General features: G+C 67.7%; 1 protein-coding gene across 4 annotated transcripts; it reads right to left on the bottom strand.

Annotated features, from left to right (window-relative positions):
- Positions 1–43: 43 nt before the first annotated feature.
- On the bottom strand, positions 44–16,355 carry LOC120370298 (lateral signaling target protein 2 homolog). Of its 4 annotated transcripts, XR_005583691.1 has the most exons (14): positions 16,168–16,355; positions 11,558–11,698; positions 11,184–11,321; positions 10,548–10,750; positions 10,140–10,229; positions 9,665–9,754; positions 9,084–9,185; positions 7,921–8,610; positions 7,481–7,617; positions 6,141–6,254; positions 5,174–5,261; positions 4,005–4,117; positions 1,656–1,823; positions 44–893 (listed from the first exon to the last, which is right to left on the bottom strand). XR_005583691.1 is itself a non-coding variant. In XM_039484758.1 (13 exons), exons 1-13 carry the CDS (start codon positions 16,207–16,209, stop codon positions 1,806–1,808), a joined length of 1,968 nt encoding a protein of 655 aa, XP_039340692.1. In that variant the 5' UTR covers positions 16,210–16,352; the 3' UTR covers positions 44–1,805. The 4 variants fall into 4 exon arrangements, 3 of the variants coding, with proteins under 3 accessions (XP_039340692.1, XP_039340690.1, XP_039340691.1); XM_039484758.1 differs by having other exon boundaries at positions 44–1,823; positions 5,174–5,263; positions 16,168–16,352; XM_039484756.1 differs by lacking the exons at positions 44–893; positions 1,656–1,823 and adding an exon at positions 3,429–3,702 and having other exon boundaries at positions 5,174–5,263; positions 16,168–16,345.
- Positions 16,356–17,802: the final 1,447 nt, after the last annotated feature.

Here is a 17,802-nt window from a genome sequence, read left to right as displayed (position 1 = left end):
TCTAACCTCCTTGTCCTCCCGCTTCAAGGCACCAGGCGGGGCTGCTGGGAGCAGACACGCTCACCCTCCTGGCTGTGCCCACCCTCACGTTTGGCCTTCGCTGCTAGGCCACGTCTAGGAGCCTCCTGGGCTTCACAGCTCATCAATGCTGCTACTTGGCAGGCGGGCCAGGAAAGCCCAGCTCCCTGTGGGCTCGTGCAGCTGGGCCAGCACAGGAGGCTGAGGGGGGTGTAAGGGGAACCCTCTGCCAGCCCAAGTGGCTGTCTCGGCTGAGCTTGGGACAACGAGCAGAGCCCTCTGGGGAGCCACAGGTGGGTCCCCTGCCCTCCACCTCTCTCCCCAGCCGTTCCTGCCACAAGCCCCCACATCCCTCCTCAGCCATCCCGGCTGCAGGAGCCAAGCCAGGCTTGTTGGGTAGCCGGGAATCTAACTCCTGTGAGCTGGCTCCCTGCGGCTGGCCCCAGCTCTCTCCAACAGCCAAAGGGAGGTGCCCCCAGGCCCTGTGCCCGGGGAATGGTGCCTGGGTTTCTCCAGCGGAGGGTCAGCAGCCCATTGAGGCAGGCAATTTCCAGCCTGCCTCTGCGCTCTCCTCCCCAGTGCAGGAGTGGAGGCGATGCAGGCTCAGGGCTCAGCCAGACAGGGCAGGGCGGCACGGGGCAGCCATGTGCCCTTCCTCACTTACACCTGCCCCGGCTCTGGCCGCCACCTGGCTCATGGGAGGGGCCAGAGCTGAACCTGAGCAAGCCCAGCCTAGCCGGCTCCCCTGGCACCTGCTGCGCCAGCCACGGCACAAACCCCGCAGGCCTTGCCGATAACTGGACCCCCGAGGCCCCGCTCCCATCGCTCGCTCCTTCCTCTTCTTTGCTGGATCCCCCAAGGAGCCCACCTGGCACCTGCAGGTAGGAGACACCCAAGCTGAGCAGGGGCTGGCGCAGGTTAATGACCAGAAACTGGACCCTGGTAACCCTGAATGGCACCTGGACACAGAAGCCAAAACCTCCCCCTGCCCATCCCCTTTCCTCTCCCTGCTGTCCCCTGGCCAGGCCCTCACTGCTGTACAGCACCAGGACAGCGCAGGTAGACGGGCAGCAGGAGACAGCATCCCAGCGCTGCCTGCCTCAGCTGGGGGGGGGGGGGGGTGCAGCATGGGCAGGACAGCCCCCCCTCTCCCTCCCCCACACAGGCTGAGCAAAGCAAGCCCTGCTCGGTGTTTGCAGAAATCAGGGGCGGGGGCAAAGCCCCCCAGATTAGGCCCACGGCTGGCAAGAGTTACTGACCCGGTGCCTCCCCCTGCCTGTGGTAACTAAACTTTCTGGTCACAATCCAGACAACTGGTGACCACCTGCGTTTCGAGCCAGGCCTCCAGGCTGCCGTCACCCAGGCTGAGCGGGACCATACAGCTCCAGGGACCTGCGTTCCTCAGACAGCCCCACCCCTGGCCCCCAGTTGTACAGTCATCCCGCAGGGCCATGTCCCACTTCCACAAGCATGCGGCACAAGGGATGTTTTCTGGGCTTGCCGGTGCCTGGCTTCCTCCAGGGCCCAGCCCGGGAACTGAGGGGTGCTGCATTCAGCCACCCCCCCCTTTCTCTGGGTGGCAAACTTGGATCCTGAAAAGAGGTGGTGTAATAACACCCCCCCCTCCCCGCAGTCACCTGTTGCCACAGGTCAGGGCTTAAGCCTCACTGACCAGCTGCAGCGAATGTTCCCACTTTCCTGCAAGACTCGACTCCATCACCAACTGCCTTGTCACAACCTGGGCCATTCATGGGTGCAGGGAACCAGCTCCCGCCACCTGCCCCTCGTTACAGGGACAAGAGCCACAAGACACAAAGGTCAAAGTCTGTTTTAAGTATGCGCCGTAGAGACACTCGTTGGCCTAGGTTCCAGCCTAGCTCGGGGGCTTGGCTGCACTTTAATAAAAGCTTGGGTGCCCCTCGTGATCAGCGAGGCAGGGCTGAGCGCTGGGGCAGGGGAGGCTGCAGCACACGCAGGCAGGGCCGACGGGGGACGTTGGGTTGAGTTTTGGTTACTAGACTCTACCCTGGCAGGCATAGGCCTGACTGGGAGCTGGCCCGAGGGCCTGCGACACCGTGCCAGCCACGGGTACCTGTGGCCACTCTTCCACGGGGCACTAGCCTTCCTCCAGCCTGGGGCTTCTTGCTGGCAGAGCTTTCTACAGCCCCTACCCAGGTGCAGGCTACAGCCTGGGCCCAGGACAGCTGCAGCTTCCCAAGCCCAGGCAGGAGCTCAGCGCCACAAGCCGCCCCTCCAGCCCGCTCTGCAGCAGAACCACGCAAGGACAGAGGCGCCTGTCTCACCCCGGGGCTTGAGAGGGGTAAGTGTGACCACTTGGAGACCCTGGTTGGAAAGAGGAAGAGAAACACTCCCCACACACCCTGGCAGGGGCACGGTACAGCCCAGGAACCAGCTGCAGCCCCTGGAGCCATGCCAAACGCCAGCCAGCAGGACCACCCCCTTGGGCCAGCCAGGCCCCTGTGCACGCTGGGGCCTGGAGTCTGCAGAGGCAGCCCCTGCACTCCACAGGGGCAGCTGCCTGCAGCCTAGTCTCCTCCGCGCCTGGTAGCTGCTGCCCTCGGCTGGGCAGTCTAAGTGCTCCGGGTTCAGTCACTGCTCGTGCCAGACCCTGCAGCACCCAGAGCCCCTCTTGGCCCCAGGGAAGGCTGGGCAGCACTCGAGATACAACACTGAGGTTTTCCCAGGCCCTGCTTTAAACAGCGTGTGCGAGGCCGGGCCAGCTCCTGGCACCAGTCCCAGAGGCTGCAGGGCCCAAGGGGCTGCTCTGAGCTGTTCAGTGCCCCCCTCCCACAGCACGGGGCGGGGGGGGTGGAGAGAAGGGAGGAGGAGGCATCCCCCTGTTCCTAAGCCCCCGCCCTGTCTTGCTGCTGCAGGGGAAGCTGGCCACTGGCGCCAGAGCCAGCGCCCAGAGCCAAGTCCCCACAGCATCAGCTCTGCCGGGCCCAGAGCTTCCTTGGGACACGAACCAAGCAGCTGAACCCATCCAGCTTCGGGTGAGCGGCACGAGAGGCTGCGGCAACTGGGCGAAGCTAGTGGCCAGCACCAGGCTGCGTCTCTACAGTCACTTCAGGCAGCAGACGCTGCCTGCCAACGCCTCTAACTAGGACCTGGGGGGAAGGGCTCAGGCCAGTCCAGCTGGGTCACCGTGGAGCAGTGGTTTGTCAGAGGAAGCAGCAGGAGTGGCTGGAGTGTGGCGCACAGCGGCACAGGCACCATCCCTGCAGGCTCCCTTTCCTGCCGAGATGGCAGCTGGAGTGCGGCTGCCTGGCTCAGATCCACACGGGGATCTGCTGTCTCCACAGCCCACCCTCCAGCTCGGACAGGGATTCCTTGACTTAAAGCTCAAAACCCCATTTCAAGAAGTAGCGAGAGCCCTTCCAGGGCTCCCCACAAGGTCTGTGCAGTGTCCTCGCACTCTGCAGGCGGTGCAGGCTGCCGGAATCCCTGAGCAGGCTTTGGTAGCTTTCTGAGGCCGAGGGGCTGTGATGATCCACCCCACTGGGGCCGCCAACGCACGCAGCCGAGAGCAGCTCAGGGGCGGCTGAGGGGCTGGGGGCTGGCAGGGAGGTGCGTGGTGTAGCAGTGAGCGCAGACACGCACGGGTTTCAGGAGGCCGTAGTGAGGGAGCGGCACCGTGTGCTGGGAGCAGCGAGAGCAGAAGATCTGCCAGGGAAAGAAACCAAACCATGAGTGAGGGGCACCGCTGGGAATCCAGCTCTGGCCCACTGCAGGGCAGCCAGTGCGCCCCAGGGCAGCAGCTGTCAGCACTCGCCTGGTCCTGCATCAGCAAACCCACGGAGCCCTGCCCAACATGGGCCCCACCACCCGCTCAAAGGCTGGGGAGGAACCTCTCTGAGCAGGGCTTCATTTACCCTCCTCGCTGCACCACAGGCCTCACGCGGGCAGGAGCCCCCAGCGCAGGCCTGCAGCACGGACAGCTCCCTGCCCAGAGCCCGGCTTCCTACCTTCCCACAGTTGCGGCAGTGGTGCCGTCGGCGGAGCACAGTGAAGGGTGCCTGACATGCTGTGCACTGGCTGCATGTGCCGTCCGGCACCCACTCGGGCAGCCTGGAGGCGCCTGCAGAGGGACAGGAGAAGGGCAGCTGGTGAGACGAGCCGGGCCCCGAGGAGATGCATGAAGAAATCAAATCCCGCTGCATGCCAGCAACAAGTGCCCCCCGCAGAGCAGGGGGCGGGCGGGCGGAGCGGCTCTCACGGTACTGACGGCCCCCATCACGGGAACCCCGAGTGCCTCCCAGGCTGGCTTGCTCCTCACTGCAGTGTCGTGTCTCCATGTCGCTGACGGGATTGGGCCACTTGCCCACCATCACAGGGAACTGAGGCCAGGGCTCCAGAGTCCCAGGCTAACACCCTAAGCGCTGCGCCAGGCTGAGGGAAAGGCAGCCAGAGAGCCCAGGGGATGGAGCCTCACTGCACTGATCCTCAGGTGAGGGGGCCAGGCCTGCCCAGAGCTGGGAGGGGAGCACGCTGGAGAGCCAGGTCCTGCTCCAACGCTTCGATAGCTTTCACAGTGAGGGCACCCCAGGGGGCCGGCCCCGGGCCAGAACAGGTGCTCTCGGCTTGGCCAGTTAGGAGGGCGGGGCAGCAGCTGGGGGCGATAAAAGCTCAAGGAGAAGCAGCCCAAGGCTGGTCCCTGGGGGCAGTTGAAGGGGTTTGCCAGGGAGGGGTGGCCCTGCTGGCCTGGCTGAGGTGAGGCTAACAGAACCTGGGGTCTAGCTGGGGAGAGCAGGTGCACTCGGGGAAGGGCAGGGGGGCTGTGCTGGCAGAGGTGCAGGAGGGGAGCCTGGGGGGTGCTACGTTGAGGGGGCATTAAGGCCCTGTCCCCTGAAAGGAAGGGGGCTTGGGCCGGTTCTGCAGGGTGCAAGTGAGGTCAGAGTCTGTGCTGGGGGCGCGCTCGGGGACCCACGGATAACTAGGGCTGGGCAGATCTCCCCTCACTGGAATATGGAAACCCAGCCCTGGACCTGTCTGGAGTAGGAGGCTGGGCTGGGATCAGGCCTTGGGGGGTGCCGGGAGCAGGACCCTGCTAGCTGACAGCAGGGACCAAGCAAGAGTTTGTTTAGCCCCCAATTCGGGGCCAGCAGGGACCCCGGTCACATCCTACCTCTCTTACCGTGGCCTTGCCTGGTCCCGTTCCCCTCCCGGCGGCTGGAGCACAGAGCACAGTCTGCCAAGCGGGACGCTTCTCCCGCCTCTTCCTCCTCTGGGGTGCAAGGGGAAGCGTTAGCGCCATGCCCGCAGGAGCTGCTCACAGCGCACCTGGCTGCAGGGAGGGGCTGGTTTCTGCTGCTCAGCTCCCTGCTTTGCAACCCCGCCGTGTGCCAGCAGGCGCACGCCCCATGGGCAGAGGGGGCTGCGGCCCCACGGCACAAGGCTGCTCTTAGTCCCGCGTTGTGTGTGCTGGTGCTGCACCTCGGCTCCCAGACACTCCAGCAGCTTTAGATGCCAGGCACATGCTCCGTGGCAATTGCCCTGCCCCACCAGGGCAGTCTCCAGCAACACAGCCTGGGGTGTCACCAGAGACTCACAGGCTTTAAGGTCAGAAGGGACCAAGTCTGACCTGCACAATGCAGGCCCCAGAATCTCACCCACCCACGCCTGTAACAAACCCCTAACCTATGTCTGAGTTACTGAAGTCCCCAAATTGCAGTTTGAAGACCTCAAGCTGCAGAGAATCCTCCAGCAAGTGACCCGTGCCCCATGCTGCAGAGGAAGGCGAAAAACCCCCAGGGCCTCTGCCAATCTGCCCTGGAGGAAAATTCCTTCCCGACCCCAAATATGGCGATCAGTTAAACCCTGAGCACCGTGGGCAAGACTCACCAGCCAGCACCCAGGAAAGAATTCTCTGTAGTAACAGATTCCAGCCCATCCTAAGCCCTGTGCATGGCCAGCGCGGCTCCCCAGCCCTGTACCCTCCCCAGGGGCAGATTTGGGTGCCAGCATCATGCAAGGGGCTCCCTGCTTGGCACTGACACTAAGCTTAGTAACCAGCGAGTGACAGACAACACTGATGGGAGGAGCGTGTTCTGTGCCACCCGCTCCCGAGAGGTTGCAGCTGACGGAGGAGGAGGATCACTCACGGCCGGTATCTGTCAGCACTGGGGCCTCGGGCTGGGATGTCATGATGTGGAACACCGTCTTCAGGATGCTCCGCAGGTCGCTGGCGAAGTTGGTCTGCAGCTGGTCTGCTACCCCTGCCCGAGAGAGAGCAGCAGAGTCAGGGCCAAGGGGCCTGCAGCTGCCCCCCGAGAGCCAGCAGGGTGGGATGCAGACAACGCCAAAGGATACTGCACTAACGAGTCAGGCTGGGGCTGGCCAGCACCCAGCTCCGTGGGGTTTAGCCCCATGCTCACCACGGGGTGACCTAGAGACGCCAGCGTCTCCCAGATGACAATGGACTTTATGGGGATGTCAGCGATGTGCTTGCAGAGCTCGGCTCCCCCAGGCCTGCAGGGCGGCTCCAGGCACCAGCGCAGGAAGCAGGTGCTTGGGGGGCCAATGGGAAGGGGCGGCGTGTCCGGGTCTCCGGCGGCAATTCAGCGGCGGGTCCCTCAGTCCCTCTCGGAGGGAAGGTCCCGCCGCCGAAGAATGAAGTGGCGCGGTAGAGCAGCCACCGAAGTGCTGCCGATTGCGGCTCTTTTTTTTGGCTTCGCCGCTTGGGGCAGCAAAAACCCTGGAGCCAGCCCGGTGGCCGAGGATGCAGCCTGCAGAGACTGCAGATCCAGCAGCAATGCTCAGGCTGAAGCCAAGCGTTGGGAGGCAGTGCATGATGGGATATGTAGTCTCTTGTGCACAGAGGTGGAGCTGCTGTTTTGGGCAGCGTGACCCTCTGACTCCGTCCTGGGCACGCCACAGCCTGGGCACCACGCCAGCGCTGGCACTCGGCCTGCAGTGTCTGCTGGTGCCCAGCACATGTGAGCGTGGGTGCGTGCCGGGGCCACCCCTCGCGGGGCCCAGCGGGTGCGAGCGTGGGTGCGTGCCGGGGCCTCCCCTCGCGGGGCCCGGCGGGTGCGAGCGTGGGTGAGTGCCGGGGCCTCCCCTCGCGGGGCCCGGCGGGTGCGAGCTTGGGTGTGTGCCGCGGCCTCTCCTGCTGCTCCCCCGGCCCCTCGCGGGGCCCAGTGGGTGGGGGCAGACGGTGCCCGCTGATGAGCCGCTCCCAGCTGCCCGCAGTGGGGAAGCACCTGGCGGACGCACCTCCTCCAGGCACATCTGCCAGCAAGAGCCATTGCTGCCACATGGCAGGAGTTGACTCTAGCAGGAGCTTTCTGTGCACCGGGCACAAGCTCCCCTCACGTGGCCTGCCACTGCCCACAGCACCCCCAGGCCAGCCCCGTGCCTTGGTCCCATGGCTCCCCCACGGCGGCATGGGACAGCGCAGGAGGCCGGCGTTCTCGCCCGGCCCGCGGGGCCCAGCACCTACCAGAGATGCAGACGAAGAGCGTGTGGATCATGTCCTGGGCGCTGTGGTAACGGGAGCGGAGCTCTGCCCGGCGCACGCTCAGCACAGCCCCGTGGAGTGCTCTGCCCCGGGCACTGCCTGCCTGTTGCCCCCGGGGCCTGCTCGGAAGAGAGGAGCCAGTCACACAAGAGGGAAGAGGCTGGTCCCCCTTCCCTGCCCCCCAGACGAGCCCCCCGTCTGGTCCGACGGCAGGGCTGCTCCTGCAGGGCCTTCCCCACCTTCACCCCCGGCACGCGGGCCCCTAGCTCAGACACCGAACTGGGTCTGGTCGCCTCAGTGACTCGTACCCAGGGGGGCTCCCAGGCTTGGCCTAGAGGAGGCTCCGGTTTGCCCGGGGAACTGCTCGCTGGGGCACCTCACCTGGGCACCTGCTCTAGGCCATGTGAGTCAGCACCACTTACCTGCTGCTGTCGCCAGACAGGAGTAGGGGGAGAGCCTGGGCCTGGCTTGGCCTCGCCCACCCGTTCTGCACACAGGTCTCCACGCATCCTCCTGGCAGAGTCGGCTCCCATGGCACAGAAGCCACTAGTGCCAGCTGGCCACGGCCCGTGGAGCATGCCCAGGACTGCTGGCCTCTGTCCCAGGGAGGCCCCACGCTGCCAGCGTGCCCTGCTCCCGCTGGCACGGCGGAGTGCACCTGCAGCCACATGTCCCTGCTGGGGTCGCCGGCTCTGCCAGGTTCCCCCGGGGGCACGGCCTTAGCAGGTGGCCACGGGCCCGACGAGGCTGACCCAGTGCAGGCCACATCCACATCACGAGTCCTCACGTTCAGGGGCCTTCCGGGGACAGGGTCAGAGCCAGGGGTCACTGGCTCCTTTGCCTCCTCCATGCCCCTCTGTGTGGCTCCAGTGGCAGTTCCTGGGGCTCCAGCGTCTGGGTTAGCAGCTGTTCCGGAGCTGCAGGCAGGGGGGTGCCGAGAGCAGTTGTGGGCGGGCTCCGGGGAGCACCAGGGGGCAGAGAGAGAAGTGTCCGGAGCCACTTCGCCCCTGGGCTCAGGAGAGGCTGCACTGCAAGGACCCTCCGATTCGGCGGTGCAAAGGATCTTCTCCAGCAGGGCGAGCTCCTCCTCTGACAGCACGCGGAGCAGGTCCCTGCCGGAGACGGGCATGAGACCTTGCCAGGCTGGGCCTCCCTCTGCCCTCCCACAGCTGGGGGGCTGGGCCGGGCACGAGGGGAGCCAGAGGGCAGCCACAGGCCACTTGGGGGCCCAGAGCAGCTTGAGCTGGGCCGCTCCCCAGACACCAGTACCAGGCGCCCCCGGCGAGGCAGTGCCAGGCGCCCTCCGGCGAGGCAGTCTGCACCGGGCCAGGGTCGTGCCGCCAGAGGGCACCGCACACAAGCTTTGTAACCACCCCCTGGAGCTCTGCACTCCCCAGCCCTCCCCTGCCCCACAGCGCTCCCCCTCCCCACCCTGCTCCACACGGCCTGGCCCTCCCCTTCCCCACGGCCCGGCCCTCCCCTGCCCCACAACGCTCCCCCACCCCACCCTGCTCCCCGTCCAGCCCTCCCACACCCCATGGCGTTCCCTCTCCCCACCCTGCTCCCCACTACCCAGTGCACCTACCTGATTTTTTTCAGCACGCTGTGAAAGGGGCTGAAGACTCTGGACATCTCCTCGGGCGTCCGTTCCAGGCTGAGGGGCCCCTCGGGATAGATGAGGAGCCCACTGCATGTGGGGAGAGGGCACAGCCTGATCAGCTCTGCCCTGGGCTGCCCCCTCCCAGCCCCCCTGCCCCCCTCCCACCAGTGCCCGGGCCGGAGGTGCAGCCGAAGGGTCAGCGAGCGGCTGGAAGGGGCGAGGGGCCCTGGGTTTGGGAAGCAGGTTCCAGGTGCGCTCGGAACACACCTGGGGCAGCCAAGCTAACGGGGAGAGGGGCTCAGCTCCAGGTGCCGCAGGCCAGTGACCCTTCTGCAGCAGCAGGGCAAGGAAGCACCTGTCCCAGTGCAGCTGCACTGCCCAGCACCCAGCGCGGGCAGGGAGCAGGAGCCAGCAGGGGAGAGCCGACCTGGGGCAGCCTGGAGTCAGGCAGCAACTGCCCCGTCCCGGGGAACTCCTGGGCCACAGCCAGCAGCCCAGCGCCTGGGGGGATGTCCTGGCTTGTGCAGCCTCACCCCCCAGCCCCCTGCACGGAGCTGCCCACTCACCTGATGATGGCCAGGCGGGGGATGGTGAACATCAGCAGCGGCTCACACCCGTCAATCATGTCCTGGCTCAGGTAGCCGAGTTTCAGGGCTCTGCTCAGGGAGGGCAGAGGCAGCGGGCTTGAGACAGGCTGGAGGTCCCAGCGTACCCGACGCCCTCTCATTCCCCAGCAGGCTGTGAGAGTGACCCCGAGGCAGCAGCCCCACACCCTGGGAGTCCAAGCACCCTGCTTCCAGGACGGCCAGGGGGATGCTGCAGCCGCTCAGCACCCAGCCGGCTCCTGGAGGGTGGAGGTGAGAGCTCCCCTCCCCCAAAGGAGTGGGGTGCTGGGGCTGGGCGCTTGGCATTCTGCTCCCATTCACCACCGGCTCCAGCAGCCCCGGGGAACTACACCCCAAAGGGGGGCTGGGGGGAATTAGCAATTCTTGCCCAGGGCCTCTCCCCTCCGGGTGCCCTGCCAGCCACACAGCCCCTCACCTCTCCACTGTCTCACAGAAGAGCACCACGATCTCCTGCTGCTTGTAGAGCTCCTCTGGGGACTTCAGCGAGACCAGCGAGGCCACGTAGCTGGAAGAGACAGGCCAGCCATGGATCCCAGCTCAGCCGCAGGCAGCCCCGGCCCTGGCCTGCTCCCCAGGGCACCCAGCCCTGGCCTGCAGCGAGCGGCCCAGATTGTGCCCAGGGGCTCCTGACAGCACCTCGAGCTCCCTCCCTCCAGAGCAGCTTGTCCCAGCAGGGTACAGCCCCCACCCTACGAAGGACGAGCAGCTACCGGCGTCCTGGACCCGCCACGCCCAGCCTGGCGCTCTCTGGGCGCTGGCGAATGGCCTGCCCTGCCCTGCCCAGCTTGCCCCTGGCTAGCTGAGTTCTGCGCCTGGCATGTACCTGAGTTCAAATTCAGCAAAGAGCGTGTCAAAGCGGATCAGCGCCATGCGCACGGGCTCCGAGCAGCTGCTGGCCTGGCTCAGGCTCTGCTCCCGCAGCACTTTCCGCACCAGCTGCAAGCTGCACAGCAGGTTCTTGGCCAGGGGACGCAGCTGCAGCCCATCTGCTTCTTCCAGCTCCAGGACGGTGCCTGCCACCAGACACTGTGGAGAGCACACGAGCAGCTCACGGAGCCGGCCCAGTGCAGCCCCTCCCCTGCCCTCCTCGCCGAATCCCACCACCCCGGGCACGTGACAGGAGCCGTGGGCTCAGCAGAGGCCATGGGGAATGACGGCCTCCTCGGAGTTGGGCACGGCACGTGGTCTGCTTGGGGGGCGCCCAGGGCTGGACAGCTGGGCTGGTGGGGGAGCACGTGCATGGCACCTCCCCTCAAGGTATCTGGGGAGAGTCGGTGTTTTTAGCCCTTGCCTCTCCTGGGTGCAATCCAGTCTAGCATGAGGGAGACAGTGCAGAGGATCCCGGCACCCTTCCTGCGCCCCCCAAAAGGGGGGTCTGAGGGTCCAGCCAGCACCAGGAACTGCATTTCTGGGGTTGGGGAGCTCCCGGACTGCTCCCCGGGGCTCACCGCAGGCTGACCTCAGCTGCAAACAGCACGTGGTTCCCCAGATTGTCCACCAGGAGCTCCTCCGGGAACTTGGCCAGGTAGTCGCGGCAGTGCCTCTCCTTGGGGATGCACTCGTCCATGAGCCGCTCGATGAGGGTCAGCAGATGAGCCTGGGCAGGGGAGCAGGAGGCGTTCGGTTGAGATTGCTGGCTCACCGCGAGGGGTGCTGGTCGCTGGCAGGTCCCTGCCGAGCCACGCACCATCTCTCCCAGCTCCTCCGCCAGCGCCCCAGCCCTCCCTCCGCCCTCGCTGAGCACGGGCTCCCAGCGCTCCCACAGAGCCCGCTGAGGGCAGGACACGCTCCTTGGGCCCCAGGCAGGAGGCAGGGCCCTGGCTCACAGGGTACCTGGCTGAGGTGCAGCTGGTTTAGCAGCACCAAGTATTGCTGAGGGTCCGTCTCCACGTCCAGCCCGTTTATTTCCATCACCACGCGGGTCACCCTCTCGTCGGCGTAGAAGAACTGGGACAGCAGCCTGGGGTCGGATCGCTGGCGAGAGGCACAGGGAGAAGAGGAGCCTCTGTTAGTCACTGTGGCACCCCGAGGAGCAGAGCGCTGTGGCTCCAGCCTGCCCCAGCAGGAGGCGCTGTGGGGAGTCCGGGGACAGGCCCAGCTCCAGCCCCCGTCCCGCCAGGCTGACACGCTGCAGTGTTCGGCCCCAGGAGCTCTGGTGGAGCCAGCACGACATGCACCGCGTGGCCAGAGGGAGTGCCCAGCGCCGCGCCAGGGCAGTGAGCAGAGGAGGGGCACAGGAAGGACTGACAGCACCTGCCTCCTCCCAGCCCATCACGCGAGGGGCCAGGACTCTGCACAGCGCTCTGGGCCCCCCCCCATGGGCAGGAAGCTGCTTCAGGGACAGGCCGTGGGGTCTGGGTGGGGGGTACTCTGGGCAGTGCTGCCAAGCATGTGAGCACAGGGAGGCGATGCAGAGCTGGGGGCGTGGGACGAGCTGGGCTCTCCGCAGGCCAGGCAGCAGCACCAGCGGCAGCATGGTCTGGTGAACCAACCATGGGCCTCGAGCCAGAAATTCCCCAGGGGCACCGTGTCCTTTCCCTCCCCGTGACTGGGGGGCTAGTTCCTGGCGCAGGGACGGGGGGCAAGAGGGACAGCACGCCACAGAACCCACTTGTCAAAAGGCGCTCCCAGCCCTTCACTCAGTGCGCCCCCCACGCCAGGGACAGAACCCAGGAGTCCTGGCTCCCAAGGCCCTGTCCTAACAGCGAGATACAGCCTTGTGCAACAGGGACTGCCAGGTGGCCCCATTACTGCCGACTGCCTGGCCAGGAGCACCCAGCTGTGTCCTCGGTCAGGGTCTCAGCCCCCCAGGCTGCTCCCAAGGAGAGCTTCATGCCAACACCATCTCCAGGCAGCCTTGGGCCAGCAGAGCTCTGTGCAAAGCTGCAGGCGCCGCTGCTCCATCAGCAGGAGGCTGAGTTCAGAGCAGCCCCTAGCCCCCACCTGGCCCTGGGGTGAACGTGTCCCAGGCCGTGACAAACAGCCCTCTAGGGCCGTTGGGGCTGTCGGCCTCCCTCCAAGGTCTCTGGGCCCAGGAGAGCAGAATGCACCAGTGCTCCGCCACTCCTGGCCACAAAGACCCAGAGCAGAGAGGACAGCTGGGTTCCCAGCACAGGCGCCAGCCAGAACCCAGAGAATCCTCCAGAGGGGAAGGGGTTGCGTGGTGTCCCTCAGGCCATGGCCAGTGCACGTGTGCGGAGCTCTTCAGGGACGGAGTCACGGCACAGCAGGCCCCTGCCTGGGCCATGAGGTCACACACACCCCGGGCATGCGGAGCTACTAGGTAAGAGGCCAAGCAGTCTCAGCCACACCCATGCAGCACGCCCGGCCGCTCACACACTTCCTCAATCCAGGCCATTCCACAGCCTGGCTAACCACCCTGCAGCGTTTACACCACAGCTGGACTGGATTGTGCGAGTGGCCCAGGCACAGGGCTGGGATCAGGAATCCTGGGGCTCTCATTTTGGCTCCACCCAAACCCCTCACTCTGGCCTGGGCAAGTCCCACATCACCTGTCTGTGCCTCAGTTTCCCCAGGTGTAGAACAGGGTGAATGAGCTCAAGTTGGCTCCAGTAGGGGTGGGGGCTGGATGTGTGCGCACGTCACACTCAGGTGCAAGAGCCTGAGACGGCAGCCTTTGTGACAGGGCGACTGTGCCCCTGGGGGTAGTGAGGGCTGGTGGTCACTCAGCCCCTGGCCTGAGGTATGTCCCTTCAAGAGGAAGATGAACGAGGGAGGGTAGAGCTGGGTGTGGGGAGAGCAGGAGATGGGCCCAGGGCAGCCAGTCAGACTCCCAGGCTGCTGTCCCGTTAAGGTCTGGGAGCAGAAGCCTTGTAGAGTGGCTGGGAGCAGAGCTCCACACACGCGTGTTGCCACTGGGGTGACACGGCCCCTCCCCCCCCAGGTATCCAGGGACCATGGCATGGAGAGGAGAACAGAGCCCTGGAGCTCTCTGTCTCCATCACACACACATGGCTCCCGCGGCCGTGCACACAGGGGGTCACCTGGCGCCAAGACCCTCACTCCTGCACCTCGGGCACTGGACCAGCTCGCCTCTCCAAAGCGCCCAAACCTGCGGTGACGCTGCCAGCGAAGCGAGGGCGGCGTCCCACCCTGCTTCGCCCCGCGTGGGAGAGAGTCGCGGCCCTTGGGGGAGAGGAGGTGCCGGTTACGCTGCAAGGGACAGCGAGAGAGCCCCTGTGGGCCTCCAAGCATCGCTCTGGAGGAGGAAACCCACCCAGCACTCAGCCTGCTGCAGCCCCCGTCCCCTCCCCTGCCTGTGGGGAGAAGCAGAGAGACGCCTGGCCCTGGCCATTAGCCACCTGCAGCTCTTCCCTTCCCCCGCAAGCCAGCCCCTCCCGCCCTCAGCAGCCTGTCGCTGCTCCTTTGCCCAGGTCCCAGGAGCGCAGGGCCTGGACCCACCTGCCGGGCGGCCCGTGGACAGACCCTGCCTCCAGCCCCTCTGCTGCAGGGAACACCCAGGACTGGCCCCCCTGGGGCTGACCACGGGGAATCCCTGTAGCTTTACTCCAGGGACAGGGAAAGTGGCAGCGCCTGGCTCTCGGCCAGGCCGGCTGTGCCCTCCTGTTCCAGCCCCCGAGAGAGACGCACCCACCCAGCCGGGCCCCAGGGGCAGGGCAGGGCTCTTCCCTCCTGGGCCTGGCTTGGTGCTGTTCCAGTCTGGGGTCGTGACCCCGGCCGGGCGCCAGGCCCCACCCTGTCCTGGGGGGGGAAGAGAACCCCCCTCCAGCTCCTGCCTGTTTACACCCTTCAGGCATGTGTAGGCCGTGGCCGTGACCCTCCCCCACCCACCTTAGTCACCTCTTAGACATGCTCCTGCACCATCTTCCCCGCAGCCCAGCCCTGGCCCGGCCCCGCTGGCAGCGCAGCACCTGGGACCCCGGGGACGCTGGGTCAGCGCCAGGCACCAGGCCAAGCCTGTCCAGCCCCTGGCGCGTGCGCTGTGCTGAGCCTAAGCCCCTCTTCTCCGGCCCAGGACAGAGCCCCCTGCACCCCAGAGCTGGGCAGGCCCCAGGAGTCGATGGGACCCTTCTGCCCTCTCTGCCCTGCACAGAGGGCTGGGGCTGCCCGGAGCTCCAAGCATGGGGCTGGGGCTGGCTGGACAGCAGCACCTGGAGCAAGCAGACAGGCTCCTTGGCAGTGCCAGGTGCAGGGACAGCCCAGGTGCCTGGTTCAGACCGGGGCACTTACGCCAGGGAGCCGTGTGGGGCGGCAGCACCTCCTGGCCAGGGCAGGGCACTGTGCCACAGGGCAAAACCTGGGGCAAAGGGCCCCAGAGCCAAGCCCCACCCCAGCACTGCCAGTCCAGGCTGCCCCCCTCCACCTCAGAGAATCGCTGCCAGCCACAGCGGCAACCCACCCCTCATCTGATCCTTGGCTTGACTGCCCCCACAGGAACCAGGGATGAGTTCCCTGCCATGCCTGGGGAGAGAACGGGCAGGGGGGGTCCCTGCCAGAGTCCCCCTGGGGACAGAGGGGAGTCCCGGGGGTGGGACGGGGGCTCCGGCAGCCCCCCGGGGGCGGAGGGGCGGGAGACCCGGGGTGGGACGAGGGCTCCGGCAGCCCCCCGGGGGCGGAGGGGTGGGAGTCCCGGGGGTGGGACGGGGGCTCCGGCAGCCCCGGGCGGAGGCGGGAGTCCCGGGGAGGGACGGGGCTCGGCAGCCCCGGGCGGAGGTGGGAGTCCCGGGGTGGGACGGGGCTCGGCAGCCCCGGGCGGAGGGTGGGAGTCCCGGGGTGGGACGGGGACTCCGGCAGCCCCGGGGCGGAGGCGGGAGTCCCGGGGTGGGACGGGGACTCTGGGAGCCCCGGGGCGGAGGCGGGAGTCCCGGGGTGGGACGGGGCTCCGGCAGCCCCGGGCGGAGGCGGGAGTCCCGGGGTGGGACGGGGCTCCGGCAGCCCCCGGGGCGGAGGCGGGAGTCCCGGGGTGGGACGGGGCTCGGCAGCCCCCCGGGGGCGGAGGGGTGGGAGTCCCGGGGGTGGGACGGGGGCTCCGGCAGCCCCCCGGGGGCGGAGGGGTGGGAGTCCCGGGGGTGGGACGGGGACTCCGGCAGCCCCCCGGGGGCGGCGGGGCGGGAGTCCCGGGGTGGGACGGGGCTCCGGCAGCCCGCCGGGGGCGGAGGGGCGGGAGTCCCGGGGGTGGGACGGGGGGCGGAGGGGCGGGAGTCCCGGGGGTGGGACGGGGCTCCGGCAGCCCCGGGGGCGGAGGGCGGGAGTCCCGGGGTGGGACGGGGCTCCGGCAGCCCCCGGGGCGGAGGGCGGGAGTCCCGGCGGTGGGACGGGGCTCCGGCAGCCCCGGGGGCGGAGGGCGGGAGTCCCGGCGGTGGGACGGGGCTCCGGCAGCCCCGGGGGCGGAGGGCGGGAGTCCCGGCGGTGGGACGGGGCTCCGGCAGCCCCGGGGCGGAGGGCGGGAGTCCCGGTCTCACCTTGGGCCGGTGCAGCCACTTCCTGACGGCCGCGGGCAGCATGGCGAGGCGGTCCCAGACTCCCGGTCCCGGACTCCAGGCTCGCCGCCGCCGCCCGCTCTCACGGGGCGGGCCCGCATCTGGCACCGCCCGGCGGGGAACAGGGGCGGGGCCTGCCGGGGCCAGCCCGAGCCCAGCGGCCCCCCCCGCCCCCCACTTTGGAAGTGCCCGTGGCCGGTTAAACTGGCCTTCAGCCCCGCGGGGGGGTCTGGCCCCACGTGGCCCACGGAATAGAACCCAGGAGTCCTGGCTCCCAGCCCCCCTTGCCCCAGAGGCAGGAGGAGACCAGCCCCCTTTGAGCATTACACCAGCAGACCAGGGCGGCCCGGGCAGGTCCCTGCATGCCAGGCACTGCCCCGCGGGCTGGGCCACGGCCTGGGAATGGGTGCTGGGCGCAGGAGCTCCCTACGGGGACGTAGGGTGGGACAGAGCCGGCCTCAGACTGACCCACTGGGGAGGAGTGTTTGGAAGGGTCCCTAAGGAGGGCCTGGGAGGAGAGAGAGAGAGCGCGACACACACACACACCCCTTGCAGGGCCGCCCAGAGGGGGGGGCAGGAGGGGCAATTTGCCCCAAGCCCCACAGGGGCCCCCACGAGAGTTTTTCGGGGCCCCTGGAGCGGGGTCCCTCACTCGCTCCGGGGGGCCCGGCAAACTCTTGCGGGGCCGGGCGCAGGAGCTTCTGCCGCTCCCGGTCTTCGCCGGCGGGGGGTCCTTCCACTCCGGGGCGGAAGGACCCCCCCGCTGGCGAATTACCGCCGAAGACAGAGCGGGACCCGCCGCCGAAGTTCAGCTCGGTCTTTGGCGGTAATTCGGCGGCGGGGGGCCCTTCCGTTCTGGGACCCGCCGCCGAAGTGCCCCGAAGTGCCCCGAAGACCCGCGGCGGGAGCCCCCCCGCTGCCGAATTACCGCCGAAGACCGGGCTGCGCTTCGGCGGCGGGTCTGGCTTCGGCGGAAATTTGGCGGCGGGGGGGCCCCCGCCGCGGGTCTTCGGGGCACTTCGGCAGCGGGTCCCGGAACGGAAGGGCCCCCCGCCGCCGAAGACCCCGGGCCCCCGGAATCCTCTGGGCGGCCCTGCCCCCTTGCCTTTGGGTGACACACACACACACCCCTTGCCTTTGGGTGACACACACACACACACACACACCCCTTGCCTTTGGGTGACACACACACCCACCCCTTGCCTTTGGGTGACAGGGAGCAGTGGGGGTGCTGGTAGCCTGGGTTTTCTGTAACCGCAGCGTAGCTGGGAGTGGGGATTTCACTCGTGAGCCACAGTCTAGTCATGTCTGTTATTCATGCAGTCGTCTGGCACCAGCCTGTGCAACAGCCGTAACCACTGTCCCTTCCGTGGCAATAGCCTCCCCCCTGCTTGCAGGGGCGGCTCTAGGCATTTCACCGCCCCAAGCACGGCAGGCAGGCTGCCTTCGGCGGCTGGCCTGCGGGAGGTCCAGAAGCCGCGGGACCAGCGGACCCTCCGCAGGCAAGCCACCGAAGGCAGCCTGCCTGCCGCCCCCGCGGCGCCGGCAGAGCGCCCCCCGCAGCTTGCCCACACGTGCACTTGTCAGCGTGCTGGGGCCTGGAGCCGCCCCTGCCTG

This window comes from Mauremys reevesii, linkage group 8 (genome assembly GCF_016161935.1).
Source record: "Mauremys reevesii isolate NIE-2019 linkage group 8, ASM1616193v1, whole genome shotgun sequence".
NCBI lineage: Eukaryota > Metazoa > Chordata > Testudines > Geoemydidae > Mauremys > Mauremys reevesii.
This window is presented reverse-complemented; position numbering and strand designations above follow the sequence as displayed.